Source organism: Sus scrofa, chromosome X (genome assembly GCF_000003025.6).
Source record: "Sus scrofa isolate TJ Tabasco breed Duroc chromosome X, Sscrofa11.1, whole genome shotgun sequence".
Lineage (NCBI taxonomy): Eukaryota > Metazoa > Chordata > Mammalia > Artiodactyla > Suidae > Sus > Sus scrofa.
In genome coordinates, this window is record NC_010461.5 from 86579397 (window position 1) to 86598490 (window position 19094).

A 19094-nucleotide genomic window follows, 5' to 3' on the forward strand; every position below is an offset into this window, starting at 1 on the left:
GAGGACCCTGCTGCAGTGCAGCATTTCAGTCTTTTTTAGAAAACCCCAGTGTATCATGGGTCACATTGGACCCTGGGCCTCCTTCAAATCTTCTCCCATATAACTTGGCATAAACATTATCTTTGCACCCCCCACCATTACACACACACATAATACATACATACCTTTGCCCATGCATATCCTCACCTATTTAGAGCTCCATATGGAGACTGACTTGGTTTAGTTCAGCACATATTTGCTGAGTGATGGTGACATGCCAGGCTTTGTGCTAAAGATATATAGAAAGGAAATTTGCCTTTAGAGAGCTGCCAGTCTAATAGTGGAGATGGGTAGATAAATAGACGAATTAGGTAAAAGGAATTTATGAAGCCTCAGGAATGTAAAGTCCCAACTTATAATGTGTTTCAATTATGTTGCTGAAACAACATGAATGCAAGTTAAATCTCATGATATGTTTATAAGGATATGATACTTCTTCATGGGGACCTAAAAGTGGCAACTGTGCCATAAACAATATAAAGTCCATCAGCAATCTCTTTGTTACTATTCTTGAAGGAAGTGTAGCTCCTCTTTCCTTCTGCATTGCAAGTTCTGAAAGTTGTAGCAACTTGATTGTATAAGCCTTCAGTCCTAAAGCATCAGGGTTAAAATAGTATTTATTCAACCCAAGCCTCCATCTGCTCAAAGCCATAAATATCTTCTACTTATTCTGAATTCTTTCCAAAAGGAGAAAGTCATGCCCAAAAAATGTTTTCCAACTTTGATGTGTTTGGTTGTATCAAGACTTTTGTGATGATGGGGTTCTCATGCAAATATCAAATCAGAGAATCTCTTTAGTGCCCCTTGTCAGTTAAATGACTATGGCCCCCTCAAATTAAATGAATACAAGTTTTGTGGCTTAGCACTGTACTAGGCTTTGTGGAATTACGCTTGTGAGTCGTAATAATTTGTCAATCATCAAATAGCATTTATCAAACATCTACGTATCTATCTATGAGTTCCTTACAACATTTTAAAGCAAATCTTCAGGTAAAGTCTATGTAATTCCTTTAAGGAGCTCCCCAAACAGGCTGCATCTCTTCCTTTGGCAATCTTTACGATAAATAAATCTTCCTAGTGGCTAAGTGCTGAGGTGTAGGGTGATTGACATGTTCCCTTATATGTCCCCCAATACTACCTACTTACCACTACTACCAGTCTGGACTAGATCCTCTCCAATCTTGGCCAAACCTCTAAATCTTGACTGCTCCAAATTCATCTGTCCCTTTAGGGTTGTGGAGCTTGTTGGTGGTGAAGACCAAAAAGAAAAATAAATGAAGATTTTCAAATAAGAACCAAATCACCATTATTTCTCATTTCAAATATTGGTTAAGGAAAGTTCCTGCTCAGAGGCAGGAATATGGACTTGCTAATCTATGAAAGTTCTTTCTAGCCCCATGTCATTGTTTTTCTGCATAGACACGATGCTGACAAAAAAAATCATCTTGTTAGCCACATTGTCTTATCCCTCCACAGCACAGCATGGAGTACTTGGCTGCTGCTGTTTAGGGTTACACTCTTGTTGGCCTTGAAGCATCACTCGGTTTGTTTGCTGGGAGAAAACTGGCACTCAAACAAATGACTAGAGGACAAACCTGTGTGAATGAAAAACAAAGTTACCAAATGGACATGAGTGTAGTGAGTGCCTTGTGGCCTTCTGCCACCACAAAACCAATTGAAATGAAAAGAAGAATGCCCTGGGGATTATGTGGTTTAAATTTGCCAACAGAAGGCAAAGCAAATAACTAGAAGGACCATGTAGGAACTGCCGAATAGTCGGCAGTCTTTCCACAACAATTTCCTTAACTGCATGATTAAAAATAAAGTTTTTAGCCTAATCAAAATTACAAGGCCATCAAGGACTGTCTTGTATTCTTTCTGGGGAAAAAACATGGTAATTAAGTGCTGCAGAATGATGGATTTTTTCCAACACAGCTGTCACAATTGCTATTTTAAATCATTTGTTATGGTTTAAAATGTGTAATCCCCAAGAAATTGATCATTACTACAATTCAGTGCTAGTTTTTCAGTGCCTTAACCACCCTGAGCTTTACATTAGACCATTAACTAACAAAATCCAGTCATAAAGTACTATACTACTAATGGCTAATTTCTCATTGATCATTTCTGCCTTCTTTTAAATAAGATTTTCTTTTTTAAAAAATTATGCTGAAATTTCTGGTGTGACAAAAATAGGTGCACCCCCATATTCTCTCCTTTTCATCTTTATTCTCTTTCCAGCCACTCCCACTTTTTCCTTTTCTTTTCTTCTTCTGTGGTTGTGCCTTCTTAATGGCATTACTTCATAGCCTTTGTTCATGGTGTGTCACTTACTGGGTTCACCCTGCCCATCAGAATCTGTTCAAATGTTATGCTATCTTCATGGTCCAGTTGATATTCTAACTCTTTCAGGAAGCCTTCCCAGTTACTCTATTCATACTCACAGAGCTAGTGTTTATTAAAAGGGTCTTACATACCAGCCATTGTGCTAGGCACTAGAGACACAAAAATGAAAGAAATATACTCCTTCAAGAACTTTTATTTCTCACCCAAGTTTATTGATGGAGTGACTAAATCCTTGATATGATTATGTGCTTCAGAACTAGACTTTATTGCCTTAATTTATTTTTCCATTGTAATTGTCTATATGTAATTAATTTACCTGCATATCTTACTTATCATTGTCAGTGAGGTTCTGTACTTATAAAGGATTTGAGAAAATTGGGCCCTACCTGAGGGCATCACCTGTTTTGTGCTCTACTACCATCCCTCTCTCTACTCTTCCTTCCACATCTACATCTATCTCCTATATTTCCTAACAAAAATCATAATAAATAACTGGAATAACTATTTATCTCCATCTGAATAGGCCCAAAGCAGGGAACAGGCGTATCAAACAAAAGTGGAAATCTTGAGATGCTGTGGGCCAAAAGGAAGTATGGTGGACTGGTTGGTCCACTAGAAGTCAGTAAGTCTAAGTTTCAAGTGACCAGGAGGAATCTTCTGCAATCACTGGGTAATCTGTAGTTTGATTCTTGATTCCCTAATGTACAAGTTCACCTTGCTTTATTACTTTTAATATATTCCCCCAAATTGGAAGTAATTTGAAATGTGGTAATTTGAATTTCCAAAAATAAATTGAGGAGTTTGGCATTTAATGAAAACTAGTACAAGTCCATTTGTAAACCAGAGAGTTATTTTATGGTCCTCTCTTCATTTACTTTGTTACATATGTAAAGATTTTTCCTGCAGTGTTTTTTTTTTTAAAGCAGACACATATACCTTTTAACAATGTTTTAAATATAACTAGTGTCCTAAATTCAGGCATAGGTCACAAACTGTTCATAGAACAGATTCCCAATGCTAGCATTCAGCTTGGAGCCATTGAAGAGCAATAGCACAGTAATAAACTCTGTTTTCCTGGGGAAAGCAGACTAAATAATGCTGCTTATTTGGTTATCTAAATTAATTAATAAGAACAGAAATCCTTGCCAAATTGAAATCAACACATTGAGTAATTTATGTTCTTTCATGGATAATTTTAAATGGCTCTGGGAAAAGACTACAAGTTTGTCCTAAGTAATATATTTTGGAGTACAACCCTAGAAAACAGTTACTTGTAAGATCATTAATTAGGGAAGTTTCTTAGGACCTTATTTAAGACTTCATATGATAACATATATTTATTCTCTTCAACACTCTCATCTGTATTTAGACTGTATTTGGGACCCAAGAATTCCTGCTGTTACCTAGTCTTTTCATTTGGTTTCATTCTTTAATTGTTGCAGGTGTCTACATCTTAAACACTGAATTCTTCCAGTAAAGTTGTGACTTGGCACATTTTGTCTCTTCACCCCTCCACTTTGCCCTCTGTTTTTACTCCCTTCACACTTTGAGAATCACTTCTCAGTCACCTTTATCTTGCTCCCATTTTATTTTATGTTCATTTATTTATTTATTTTACTTTTTAAAGCCGTACCTACAGCACATGGAAGTTCCCAGGCTAGGGGTTGAATTGGAGCTGCAGCTGCCAGCCTACACCACAGCCACAGCAACAAGGATCTGAGCCATGTCTGTGACTTGCAGCAATGCTGGATCCTTAATGCCCTGAACAAGGCCAGGGATTGGAACCCACATCCTCATGGATACTAGTTGGGTTCCTTACCACTAAGCCACAATGGGAACTCCTTTGCTCTCCCGTTTAGGCAACTGCTACCTTCATTATGGCTGAGAAGCAATCTCTCCTGGAACTCCTGAGATTCTAGCCCTTTCCTTCCTCCATCGATATTTAAATGTTTATTGCCATTCTTATAGTTACCTAATCTGATCATCTAACTCATGCGTTAATGATGAATGATAAATCAGTGTCTTTTTTCTCAGCTGATAATTGAATAATCAGAGTTTCATTACTTTAATAAAATTGAGGCCATAATAATGAGTTTTATACTTTGTAGTAGGTTATAAACTGTAGTGGAGGGGTATTTTTTTGAGAAGCTGGCTTTCTGTTGCCCCTAAAATCATATTACATGAACTGCATCTATTAATAACTAAACTTAAATAAGTTGAATAAGCTTGGTTACAAGGCAAAAGGTTGCCTGAGGTAAAAATATAGGTGACTTGATGTGAAATGTCAGTGGGGTTGGGCCTAGAGTTAGGAATGGCTACAAAACATTGTTACTATATATCTTCTGTTACTCAAATGTGAGAGCACCTATGAATGTATGCAAAAGATTTAAGCAGAAACTTCTTATGATAGGAGATTTTTCTTCTTTCTCTGTGATGTGTGTGAATTAAAATGTCATTCTCTGCATGCAAACTCTTATTTAAGGGAGTATTATTAATCCAGAGCAGTTAGTAGCTCTTGTATGATATTATTGGTATTTGATTGTAGGAAAATCAGAGCCCCCAAATCTACATTTATAGTTCAAGGTTTTTCCTATATAATATTCACTAAGATCAGTGGGAAATGTAAGATTATTTAACATTCAAAACCAAACTCCTTTATTAGCATTCTCTATGTGTATTTTCAAAAATGGTATTCTAAATTAATTTTTCATAAAACGTACATTGTGATGGAAGAAAGTCACATCCTAGAAATTGAATTTGCTGGTCCTGAATGAACCTCTCATTTGGGAAACAGTCTGTTTGTGACAACATGACTTTGAGCGAAGATCACAAATCAATTTCTGTGTAGTTAGTGAATCACAAGATGGCATCACTGAACAAATAGTTTATCCCAAGATGCCTTCTAGGTTCTCTAGATAAATGCTCAAGAATAGTATTATCCCTCTTCAAAACCAATGTTAGTCACTTCTGATGAATAGAATATGAAAGGGGAAAATAGTAACTTTACAATGAAGAAAACTGAGAGACATCACTCAAACCAGTGTTGTAAATTAACATCACCAGTGATCAGTCATGGTCATATCATGTATCCCTGACATGATATAATGAGCAAGGACACTTTTTTTAAAAAAAACCTTGCTGGTTTATCCAGAGTACTTTTATTTATTTATTTATTTAGTCTTTTTAGGGCCACACCTGAAGCATATGGAGGTTCCCAGGCTATGGATCCAATTGGAGCTGTAGCCACTGGCCTACATCACAGCCACAGCAATGCAGGATCTGAGCCGCATCTGTGACCTAGACCACAGCTCATGGCAATGCTGGATCCTTAACCCACTGAGCGAGGCCAGGGATTGAACCTACAACCTCATGGTTCTTAGTCGGATTTGTTAACCACTGAGCCACAATGGGAACTCCAGCAAGGACGCTTCACTTCTGTGATGTCCTTTCCTCAAACCCATGACCTCAGTCTAATCATGAGAAAACCTCAGATAAACCCAAACTGAAGGTATCCTACACAATACTTGACCAGTACTACCGAAAAGTGCCAAGGTTGTGAAAAATAGGAAAGAAGGCTGAGGAACGGTTCCAAGTTGCAAGAGCCTAAGGAGACATGACAGCTAAGTGAAATGCAGAGGTCCCAATTTGGGTCCTACATAAAGGACATTAGTGGAAAAACTGAGGAAATCCCAATAAAGACTACAACGTAGATAAGAGTATTATACCAATATTAATTTCTTAATTTTGACAATTGTACCATGGTCATATAAGATTAACATTAAAATAAGCTGGGTAAGGAATATACAAGAACACTTTGTACTACCTTTTGAAACTGTTCTCTAAGTCTAAAATTATTATTTAAAACAAAAAATATTTTGAAAGTCGAGATACAGAATGGAAATCTCTGAAATACTAGGTTAATAGTCAACAATTGTTCATTTATCTATTATCTACATATTCCAGACTTCTATGAAAGCTTGCATAGTGGTTAGGCGTATCAACCATGTGCATGGTTGCAAGATCATAATTCCTCTATAGACACAGTGAGCATGTTTCAAACCCCACATTATGATACCTCGTCTGATGAAATAATTTTGTCCTGTTTTCAAATGAGATAATAGCCCACAGTGAATATAGGACCAAGTTGATTTTCTCTGTTCTGTGGCAGTTGGTGGCACTATTTAAAGACATTCAGTTATCACAATAATATATGTTGTGAGTATGATGACTGTGTATTCCAGAATTTTTAAAATTGTGTGGCTTACGAACAATTGGTCAAATAAAGCAATATGGCTAATATCTTTGCTAACATGCCAAATATTTGTGTGGCATAGGGTAGTTTGGCCCACAGCCTCTTAGAATCAAGGAAGGAAACATTTTAACTCCTCTAAAGGGTGTGTGAAAACAAGTTTCCAACATGTTGTGTTTGTGCACACAGATTTGGGTAAAATTTGACTAGAGTATGTTTATGTGAATAATTAGAAAAAATTCCAAGTCATGATAAGGGCTAAAAAAATTAAAGTATTAATATATATTTTCTCCCAAAGATGTAAGTAAATGAGAGTCTCTAACATATTTACATTTACACATGGAAAAGAATGAAATTGGACCCCCATCTCAACCACTTATAAAAATTAACACAAAATAGGTTAAAGATTAAATAACCTGAAACTGTAAAACTCTCAGAAGAGAACATAGGGGAAAAAAACGTTTTGACATTGGTCTTGGAAAAGATTATTTTAGCCATGACACCAAAAGTGCAAGCAATGAAAGCAAAAATAATTGTTACTACATCAAACTAAAAAGCTCTGAACAGCAAAAGAGACCATCAGCAACATTAAAAAGTCAACCAACAAAAAGGGAGAAAATACCTAACAAATCATCTATCTGATAAGGGGTTAATATCTAAAATGTTAACTACTTTTCTCTGATCAGTCCATAACCTACAACCTTTTCCTTTTCTTTAAAAATTCTTGTCTTTGGTAGCTGTTATGCTCCACCCAAAACTGCTCACCTAATCCTAGACATTTCTTTATACCTTGATTATTAGTTTCTGAATTCTATCCCAAGTCCAGGCCCATTCCCTTGCTTAGTTTCTATTCTGTTAGTCTTGTGAACTAGTTTCCTAGGTCTGCTGTAACAAATTACCACAAACTGGATGGCTTAAAAGAAATTTATTTTTTCCCAATGCTGGAAGCTAGAATTTCAAAATCAAAGTGTCCCTAGGGCCATTCTCCTTCTGAAGGAACTAGAGAGAAAGCCTTCCTTGCCTCTTCTAGTTTTGGTAATTGCCAGCAACGCTTGGTTTTCCTTGACTTATATACACACCACTCCAATCTCTGCCTCTATCATCAGATTGCATTCTCCCTGGGTATCTGTGTCCGAATTTTCCTGTTCTTATGAAGTCACTAGTCACTAGTTTTAGAGCCCTCAATAACCCATTATGACTTCATCTTAAGTTGAATCATCTGCAAAGACCTTATTTTTGAAGAAGGTCACTATCTACAGTTATGGGTGAATCTGACTTCTGGGTAGACACTGTTTAACCCAGTACAGCTGAAAATCAAATCTTCTGCTGGAGAACTATCAGAAAAAGCATTCTGTTTTCAGTTCAAGCCTTATTCACATCAATACCAGACCGATGTTTTTTTCTGACGACAGCTTGAAATATTTCAAAAGGCACTAGCCACAAAATAAGTACTCTGATTCCAAACCTCTATGTTTTTTTGGAAAATTATAAATCTGTAACTTGTTTGCATTTTGTCTAAGACTAAGTTCTTAGAACTGAGAGTGTTTTCAATGAGAAAGAATCTTTCAGAACTTCTATTCATACATATATTTGGTTTCATATGATTGAAGGCACACTAAAAGGTTTAGAGGCCATTGAATTATGAATTCTTATCTGTGATCATTATGGAAAAAAACATTTTTAGTATATAAAAAGGGGTTCAGTGGAAAGGTATGTCTGCATAATACCACATAATAAATTAGGAAAATGTTCAGTAGAATATTTCCTTTTTTCCCATCTCCAGTCTGAAATTTTTACTTTTTATCTGGATGCTTTGGTGCCATGTAGACCTAGATTAAAATTACTAAGAAAGCAGTACTTTCAAATGTGCAATCATGTCCACTACTCAAACCAGACATAAAAAGCAAAACTACATAAAATTGCTTGATTTTTTGAGTGAAATGTTTGGGGTTTCTTTGAAATGTTCATAATTTAATATTTCTGTTCTCTATGTAGTACCTTAAAATTCATCTCTATATAATATTTTATATTTAATAATAGGCTACAATGTCTAACCTTATTTAATTTCAATATTTTTACTTTGCTTCTTGATTAATGGATTATATAGCCAGCATTTGATGTTTATTACTATCCTATGTTTTAGGGACTCCATGAAAAGACTGGTGCATTTACAGCTGTTAAAGTGATGAATGCTCGTAAGGTAATATTATATCCTGTCTGTATTCTGTTCCCTTAGTGGACTATGATCTTGGGGTAAACAGCTCAGAAAATATTGTATTTGTTTCTTATATCATTGTTTTATATAATTATCTCAATCTGGATCTATTATGCATATCATTTAATATTATTTCTATCATTAGCATATTATTTTTATTATTGATTTTTATTATTGATTTATTTTATTTACACATAAAAACTTTTACTCACAGAAAAGGTGCTATATATTTTAGTATTCTACCAAAATGAAAAAATCTGTATTCTTGTCTATTTGTAGTTGATTGTCTGTTTGCAGGGACAGTAAAGAATAGGTTTCCTCTAATATTTGTTAATCTTTCTACATTTCACCATAGTTTTTCACTCTCCAACCATTACTTTTAATTTTGTTAAAATCTTTTTAGGGCTGCACCCATGGCACATGGAGGTTCCCAGGCTAGGGGTCGAATCGGAGCTGTAGCCGCCAGCCTACACGACAGCCACAGCAACACAGGATCCAAGCTGTGTCTGCAACCTACCACAGCTTGTGGCAACATCGGATCCTTAACCCACTGAGCAAGGCCAGGGATCAAACCCGTGTCCTCATGGATGCTAGTCAGATTCATCTCCACTGAACCACGATGGGAACTCCCAACCATTCCTTTTAAGAACTGAAACCATTAGATACTCAGTGATAGGTAGAAAGAAATAACTTATCTGGGACGCACATTTTTTATGTATTTTCCGACAGATGAGCAAGAGAGACAGCTTAATTGGCCCTGTTCCTGCTAAAATTCATAAAGCTGTGTTGCAGTTCATCACATAATTTCATAGGATTTGCTAAGCCCTGATCTCTTTCCTCTTTCTTTAACATGAGTGCCTCACTTTCTCAAGATAATATTAGTGCAGATATGGCAAAGGTCAAAACATCTTCACTTCAGTGCACTCTAAAGGAAAATTTTCAAATATTATATTTGAAAAACTGTGCATATTCACTGAATTGTCAATGCCATAAACTGTTCTTTTCCAATTTGTGCAGAAAGTGAATTTTTGAAATTTTTTTTTTTTTTTTATGGCCACACCGATGGCATATGGAAGTTCCTGAGCCAGGGATTGAATCTGAGCTGTAGCTGCAGTCAGCTGCATCAATACCATATCCTTTAACCTACTGCACCAGGCCGAGTATCAAACCCATACCTTCATAGCAACCTGAGCTGCTGCAGTCAGATTCTTAACCCACTGTAGTACTGCACCACAGTGGAAACTCCTACTAAAACTTTTAAAAGTGTTGCGTGATTTTTGTTTTGCCAGTAAATGTCAAATTTTGCAAACCAATGTGAGTTTCAATGGATTTTAAGGGTTTTTGGATATATTTTACCTTAATAACCATGACTTCCAAATAACACTTTTTGAGAAATATTATTTCTTTTTTTTTAATTTCAGAGACTTCGACCGACATTTAATCTACATTTTAGATACTCTAACTCGAAATAGTTATCCTTAAGTACTTTGTGTTCCTATTTAACTAGTTTAAGTTAGAGTATAGTTTTCAGCTCATAGATAGTGTCAATTATCTTGTTTTGTTAGGGGAAGTAGCACTTTACTAACATTGAATTGTAATTTCCCATTAATATGGCAGTTAATTCTGTTACTGCAAACTTGATGCCAAGTTTTTCTATATATATATAAATCTGATTTTTTAAATTAAAACTATTAGTGAAAATTGAGAGAGGAACACTATTATGTTCCTCTTCCATATAATACTAAAGGAATACAAGGCACTTAAGAATAAACCATTTTCACAGTATACCAGTGGGTCTAATAATATTTTGTTCTTGGCTTTGCAGACCCCTTTACCCGAAATAGGAAGGCGAGTAAGAGTGAATAAATATCAAAAGTCTGTCGGGTGGAGATACAGTGTGAGTACTGAAAGTCCTTATTAGCCCCTCCAAGCTGTCTTGCCTTTAATTTTCAACTTTAATCTCTTTGTGTTGTATTATTATCTTTAGAAGACCACCACTAAAATGTTCTTGCTTAAAAGTGATATCATATTCATGTATTTTAACATGTTTACATAGATTCATTCATCATATTTGAACACTAGCGCATATCAGAAAACAGAGCCTGGGAAAAAAAAGGTTCCCTGAGCAAGGAAGTATTGACTGTGGGTGAAGGACTGAGTAAATCCACAGCACATAGAGCCCTCTAGCTGAATAATAACAAAAGAGATAATGGGAACATGAGTGAATTTTGCCTAAAATTGGCCTTGGTGAGTTCCTTTTCACACCATTTAGATGGTTTTCTGGACTAACTAGATTTCCTCCCCCCCCCCCAATTATGACTCTAAGAAACGTTGCCATTGTATATGAGCCAAATGAAGACTAACTACTCTTTTTTGTGTAAGAACAGTACAAGACAGAAAACTGACAGGTTACCCAGCCTAAGAATGTTCACACACCTGGCACAGTACTTGAATACATGAAGGAGTGTGAAGGTGCTTTCTACCTGAGGCTTTTTAACTGACTTATAAAGCAAGCTCTAATACTCTGATAATTTTCTGGCTCTAGAATAAGCTCTGGCAAAGCAAATTCTTTTTCAGTAGATGTTGATAATGTAGCTGTTAGTGGTCTATTGAAATATTCTGTGGGCCTAAATGTAGAATTTTGCTCTTATCAATATAATTAATTGATGTATTTTTTCATAATTTTCTCCCCTGCAGTTAACTATCTAGTATTCAATATTTTCAACATTCTTTGTCTTAATAAGTATGCTCTCAGGCACATTAAAAATAATCTTTTCCTTTAACAATTATACTCAGAAGAACTTTCTAGTTATATTAGGAAGGTATTGGTAAACAGTTTCATGATTCATTGATTAATACTATTTTGTTTACAAAATAGGCTCCTATTTTAAGTTTCTATTTTGTTTGCAGGGTATCTTGGGAGCAAAAGCATATCCAAACATAAACAGGTAGTACTGATTAATAACATGCTTTGGTAGATCAAGAAGCTATGAAAGTATGAAAATTTCTAGTTACATCCATGATGCAAACTATTACATTTAGAATGGATAAGCAATGAGGTCCTACTGTATAGCACAGAGATAGAACAATGGGAAGATAGTATGAGGAAAAGAATGTATATATATGTATGACTGGATCACTATGCTGTACAGCAGAAATTAACGCAACATTGTAAATCAACTATACACTATTAAAAATTTTTAAATACAAAAATGTTAAAAATAAGATAAAAAAAGAAGCTATGAAAGCTAAGGTATGACAAATATAGTTGTTTGACTAACTCTGGCTTCATCAAACATTTGTGTTAATAAACTTCTTTAAATATCATCTCCAAACTGGCTCTGGTATTTTTTCTGTAGGGAAAAGGATTTTGATTCTAGAATTGGGTGAAGTTGCAAAGGAAGTTTTGGCATCTTTGGGCTGCCTCTTCTTGACAAAAAGCAGGATATTCTAGCCACGCTGGGATCAACTGGCCCTGAGCCAGGAAATACTGTAGCGTCATATTACTGGGATATGTGTGAGCGTTTTAAATTACCCACTTGGCCTGATGGATATAATGTACTTATATGTTTCTCACAAGCTCAACTTCCTGTTAATTGAGAATGGCAAACATACTAATGCTTTCCAAACATATCTGATCTTGGTTTATTGGTTTTGGGAGAGTTTACATTTATGTGGGAAACCCACTCTTAAAAGTTTTTCTAGTTGGGAACTTTGAATTCTCTGATTATATTTTATTAAGAAAAATAACTGCAAACTGATCAGCCAGTTAGTATCTTGAAATCATCCTGAATCCTTTGGGATAAGTTTGTGATTTGCACAGACATCACATTAAGTCAGGGATTTATGGAAATAGCAATGATGTGGAAAGCCAGAAACTGAATTCAAATGCCAGGTCTACTGGTAAACAGCTAAGAAGTACTTTGAAAAGTGGTCTTACCTCTCTACGCTTCAGGTTTCTCATAGGTAAAATGGCACCAGAATATTTGGCCTATCTATAACAGAGTTAAAATATGGTTAAGTGCAACTACATAGCTGCCTGGACCCCAACAATTCTCATTCCTGCTTGGGAACATGAAATTTCGAACCCAGAAAGAAAAGGAAACTAGCTCTTTGATATCAAACTACTAAACAAATTAAAGGACTCAATCTTATCTGTGTTTCTCTTTAGCCTGTTTGTTGTGTTCTTATCTGCACACCAACATCTCATTGTTATATGCTGCAGTCTTTATGAGTTCATATTTCTCTCAGCAGGACTTTAGTGCCTTGCTAGGAACTAAGAGTGGCCCTGTACATATAGAATTGCTAGTTCCTGAGGTTTATTTCTATATGATGGCACATACTGTTACCATTTCAAAGAGCCACATTACAAGGGAAGAAGAAAGTTTAAGGGTCCTACGTGGCAAGAATGAAAGCCACAAGGATCAACTTCTAGCTTTGTAGAAAACAGGTTAAGGGAATTTGAAGGAAGCTTAATAACCGAGCTTCTTTGGGAGGCTGAGATGAAACTGGAAACTGAATTTGCATATAATACTCATGCTACAATTTGATTGTTTTATCATTCATGCCTTTATCACACAATAAATAAAAAGAGACCATGTCATGAGGCTTTCTAGCTGAAGAAATAAGGCTCCATCCACTCCCTCAAAGACACACATGTGCCCAGATTTTTTTTCTAGTAGTTGAATGTTTATGGATAAATCCACTGGAAAATCCTAGGGAAAGGCTAAAGAATGTTCTACAGATATATTTCCCCCATCTCCAGGTCATCAAGTCAAGGTAAGTGAGGGAAACTCGGAAGAGTTAAACATAGTTAGAGGTTTACCCCTTAATGGCTTTTAATGACAATTGGCCCTGTTCTAATTCATTGCCCAAAAGAAGTCGAAGGTAATCTTTTTCACTGGATTTCAGAATAGGAGATTAACTATATCTTTAATTTAAAATATATTTCATATGCTGTAAATATATTTCACTTTGTACAATAAGAGTATTCCTGAAAAATTATATAATTGAACTTTTATAGGTGCTTTTTATATTTCATTATTTTATTTTTATTATTATTAAAGTATAGTTGATTAACAGTGTTTCTTCAAGTTCTGTTGTACAGCAAAATGACCCAGTCACACACATGTCCTTGTGCTGTACAGTAGGGCTCCATTGCCTATTCATTCCAAACATAGCTGTTTGCATCCAAAAAAACCCCAAAATGCCCACGCCCTCTCCTTTCCCCCTGGGAACCCTAAGTAACCTAAATGTCCAACAACAGATGAATGGATTAAGATGTGATACATATATAAAAAGGAATATTACTCAGCCATAAAAAGACAAACTAATGCCATTTGCAGCAACATAGATGGAACTAGAGATTCTCATACTAGGTGAAGTAAGCCAGAAAGAAAAAGACAAATACCATATGATATCACTTATTTGTAGATGCTTTTTTATTTACAATGAAAATGAAATTTACAGTAGGAATTCACAACTGTGGTTGTGAATCCATTTGTCAGGTGCAGGATCATGTTCTGATTCATTTCACACAACCCTCAACTTCATGATGCACCATCTAGTATTCATCAATGGCTATGTCGTTCATGCATGTGACCCTTACTTCCTTGTATGTAAGTTCCTTTAAGTTAGGGCTATGACACCTAAATACATAAAGCAATGATATATTCATTGGAAATTCCAAACTGTTTATCTCTTTGTAGGAATTCCCATTGTGTGTGGCACAGCAAAAATGAATCTGACAAGTAACCATGAGGTTGTGGGTTCCCTGGCCTCACTCAGCAGGTTAAGGATCTGGCATTGCCATGATCTGTGGCGTAGATTGCAGACGTGGCTTGGATCCTGTGTTGCTGTGGCTGTGATGTAGACAGACAGATGTGGCTCCAATTCAACCCCTAGCCTGGGAACCTCCATATGCTGCACGCATGGCCCTACAAAGAAAAAAAAAAAAGTTATCTCTTTCTAAGTTAATATTTTAAGAAATTTTACAAATTATTAGGAAATGAGCATTTTTTTTTTTGGATTGGCTAAGAATTGTTACAGGATTATGGAAACTACTTGGTTGGTTGTCATGGTACAAGCAGACATGGCCGAATCTTAGGGAGATGGAATTCCTTCTCATTTCACTCCACTATAACAAATGTGCTGGAAATGAAAGTTTTGAGAACATGTTTGTAGATTACAGTAAGAAGTAGAGAGAAAAGTATACTTCTGATAATACTCTATTTTATTTTATTTTAATTTAATTTTTTTTTTGTCTTTTTGCTATTTCTTGGGCCGCTCCCGTGGCATATGGAGGTTCCCAGGCTAGGGGTCGAATCGGAGCTGTAGCCACCGGCCTACGCCAGAGCCACAGCAACGCGGGATCTGAGCCTCGTCTGCAACCTACACCACAGCTCACGGCAACGCCGGATCGTTAACCCACTGAGCAAGGGCAGGGACCGAACCCACAACCTCATGGTTCCTAGTCGGATTCGTTAACCACTGCGCCACGACGGGAACTCCCACACTCTATTTTAAATGCATAGGTTAAGTAATAGAGAAACGGTATGCTGATACCTTGCATTTACTGCATTCTCCTTCCAAAGATTTCAAAATACTTTGTGTATTACACCATTTGATTCCACTAACATTACATGGATATAGGTAATGGCTGTCATCTTCTATAATATTTCTGAGGATAAATCAAGCCTATGCATTTTTATATATTTACCATCGTAGTGACCAGGGAAATAAATGAATTTAAACACATCTTTTAAAAATATCAGCACAGGAGTTCCCATTGTGGTTCAGCAGTAACTAACCCAACTAGTATCCATGAGGACATGGGTTTGATTCCTGACCTTGCTCAGTGGGTTATGAGCTGTGATGTAGGTGGCAGATGCGGCTCAGATCTGACATTGCTATGGCTGTGGTATAGGGAGCAGCTGTATCTCCAATTCAACCCCTAGCCTGGGAATTTCCATATGCTGCGGGTGCAGCCCTAAAAAGACAAAGAAAAATCAGCACAAATCAATCCAGTACCTTTAAAATGCAACTAATCACAAATTAAACAAGACCTTGCGCTACAAGCATAAGGATAGATACATAGATCAATGAAATAGAACTATTTCCATATATCCATGGTCAACTAATTTTTGACATGGGTGAAAAGATGATTCACAGGGAAAGCCTAGTCTTTTCAACAAATAATGCTGAGACAACTATATACCAACATGTAAAAGAATGAATATGAAAGAAAAATTCTACTTTATATGAAAATTAACTCAAAATAGATCAAAAACCTAAATGTAAGAGTTAAAACTATAAAATGTTTAGAAGAAAACACTGGAGTTCATTTTTGTGACCTTGGATTTGGCAATAGATCCTTAGATATGATACCAAAAGTATAAATAAGAAAACTAGAAATTGATAAGTTGGACTTCATCAAAATTTTAAAATTTGTGCCTCAAAAGACACTGTCAAGAAAGTGAAACAACTTATAGAATGGGAGAAAATACTTGCAAATCATATACCTTTCATAGTACTTATATATAGAATATATACATAAATCTTAAAATTTAATGATAAAAAAAAGAAACCCAATTTAAAAATAGGGGCAAAGATTTTCCATTAGACTTGCCTCTGATAATCATAAAATGGCCAAAAAGCCCATGAAAAGATCCTTAACATCACCAATCTTCAGGGAATTGCAAGTCAAAACCACAAGATACCACTTTACACCCACTAGGGTGGTTATAATAATAAAATAGAAAATAATGTGTTAGTGAGCTATAGAGAAATGAGAACCATCATTGATTTAGGAATGTAAAATCATGTAGCCACAAAACAAAACAAAACAAAAAAAGGAGTTCCTGCCATGACTCAGTGGTATCAAACCCGACCAGTATCCATGAGGATGAGGATTTGATCCCTGGCGTCCCTTGGTGGGTTAAGGATCTGGCGTTGCAGTGAGCCGTGGTGTAAGGTCGCAGACGCAGCTCGGATCCCAGGCTGCTATGGCTGTGGTGTAGACCAGCAGCTGCAGCTCCGATTTGACCCCTAGCCTGGGAATTTCTATCTGCAGAGGGTGGAGTCCTAAAAATCAAATCCAATCCAATCAAATCATGTAGCCGCTATGGAAAACAGTTTGGCATTTCATCAAAATGTTAAATATAGCATCACCATTTACTTTAGTAATTTCACTCCTAGGTATACACCAAAGGAACATGAAAACATGTATCCACACACTCAAAAAAATTGATGTGAACCCTCATAGCAGCATTTTTCATGATAGCCCAAAGGTAGATATAACCCAAATATCTATCAAGTGATGAATGGTAAATGAAAAGGAATGAAATACTGGTGTGTACTAAAACATGAGTGAATCTTGGGGGGGGTAAGCTAGTCATAAAAGTTCACGTAGTATATCATTTTTTGTTTATATAAAATGTTAAGGATAGATCTATAGAGAGAAAATATCTCAGTGGTTGCTTAATTCTGCGTGTGGAAGAATTTTGGGGTGATAGCAAAGGGTATGGGGTTTCCTTTTGGAGTGATAAAATGTTCTAAAATTTATTGTGGTGCTGATTGCATAATTTTGTAAATATACTCAAAACCATTGAATTTTACGTTTTATTGGGGTGACTCCATTCAGCGACAACTTTATACAATGAGGAGTTCCCATCGTGGCTCAGTGGTAAAGAACCCAGGTGGTATCCATGAAGACATGGATTCAATCCCTGGCCTTGCTCAGTGGGTTAAGGATCCAGCATTTCCGTGAGCTGTGGTGTAGGTCGCAGACTTGGCTCAGATCTGGTATTGCTGTGGCTGTGGTGTAGGCTGGCAGCTACAGCTACAGCTCTAATTAAGCCTCTGGCCTGGGAATTTCTACATGCTGCCAGTGCAGCCCTAAAAAGACAAGGAAAAAAAAGCTGTATGGTTACCATTGCTGCTGGTCCAGGTATCACACTTTGAAAACCACTGAATTAAAAGATATTTAATTAGAGTTCCTGTTGTATCTCGGTGGGTTAAGAACCCAACTAGTATCCATGAGGATGCAGGTGGGATCCTTGGCCTCACTCAATGGGGATCTGGCACTGAGGCAAGATGAGGTGTAGGTCATAGATGCAGCTGAGATTTGGTGTTGCTGTGGCTGTGGCATAGACCAGCAGCTGTGGCGCCAGTTCAACTCCTAGCCTGGGAACCTCGATATGCTGCAGGTGTGGCCCTAAAAAATAAAAATAAAAAATAAAATGTAATACTGATAAATTTTTTTTGTCTTTTTAGGGCCGCACCTGTGGCATATGGAGGTTCCCAGGCTAGGGGTCTAATCACAGCTGTAGCCACTGGCCTACACCACAGCCACAGCAATGTCATATCCAAGCCATGTCTGTGACCTATACCACAACTCATGGCAATGCTGGATCCTTAATCCACTGAGCAAGGCCAGGGATCGAACCGGTGTCCAACACTAGTCAGATTTGTTTCAGCTGAGCCACAACGGAAACTCCAATACTAATAATTTCTAAAAAATGTATTTAATTAACCTTTATTTTCTCCCAAATTCCCAATTAATCAGAGATCTCCATTCTGACAATTCTATTTGAGATTTTTTTTTATATCAATTGCTGTGAGATATAATGGGTTGTCCTAGGATCCTCCTTCTTTGATCTACTGTAGTTTAGGGTTCCATAGTCATTGAATGGCATAGCTTAGGACCTCTACTGTCTATTCTTATTCTGCAGGATGAAGAAGAGGATCTCAGGATTGAACTCAATCTTTTGAAGAAGTACTCTTTCCACAAAAACATTGTGTCCTTCTATGGTGCATTTTTCAAGCTGAGCCCCCCTGGCCAGAGGCACCAACTTTGGGTGTGTATTTAGTTATTTCAATTTTATTCCACAAGACTTAGTCTTGAGCACAGACACTTTCATAAGCTGAGATGTCACTTTTATGCACCTACAGGAAAACTTAAGTATTCAGCTACTCAAAATGATATGAAAAAAAAATGTACTCAGATTTCTGGAAATGGGAGTGATAAAATGTGGAAAAATAAGTTTAAGTTAAGTGCCTAGCAAGGGGCTCAGGGATAGGATTGGAGAAGACTCAAAGGAACACTGGAAATACCTAACAAATTTTTTTCCAGATTAAGTTTTGCTGCTTTTCACTTGATGTAATTACCACATTTGCTCATAAATTAAAGGTATATATAGCTAAGGAAAATACCTGATGGACTTGGGAATAATGACTCGATCAATA

At 36.5% G+C, this 19094-nt stretch overlaps 1 protein-coding gene across 8 annotated transcripts in view; it reads left to right on the top strand.

Moving 5' to 3' along the window:
- The window catches only part of NRK (Nik related kinase), a 128874-nt gene that overhangs the window by 44930 nt on the left and 64850 nt on the right, over window positions 1-19094 (top strand). For all 8 annotated transcript variants that reach the window (XM_021079907.1, XM_021079900.1, XM_021079901.1 and 5 more), the window contains exons 3-5: window positions 8778-8834; window positions 10675-10746; window positions 18581-18706. In XM_021079907.1, the coding sequence (XP_020935566.1) occupies window positions 8778-8834; window positions 10675-10746; window positions 18581-18706 (255 nt within the window). The remainder of the gene's footprint in view (window positions 1-8777; window positions 8835-10674; window positions 10747-18580; window positions 18707-19094) is intronic.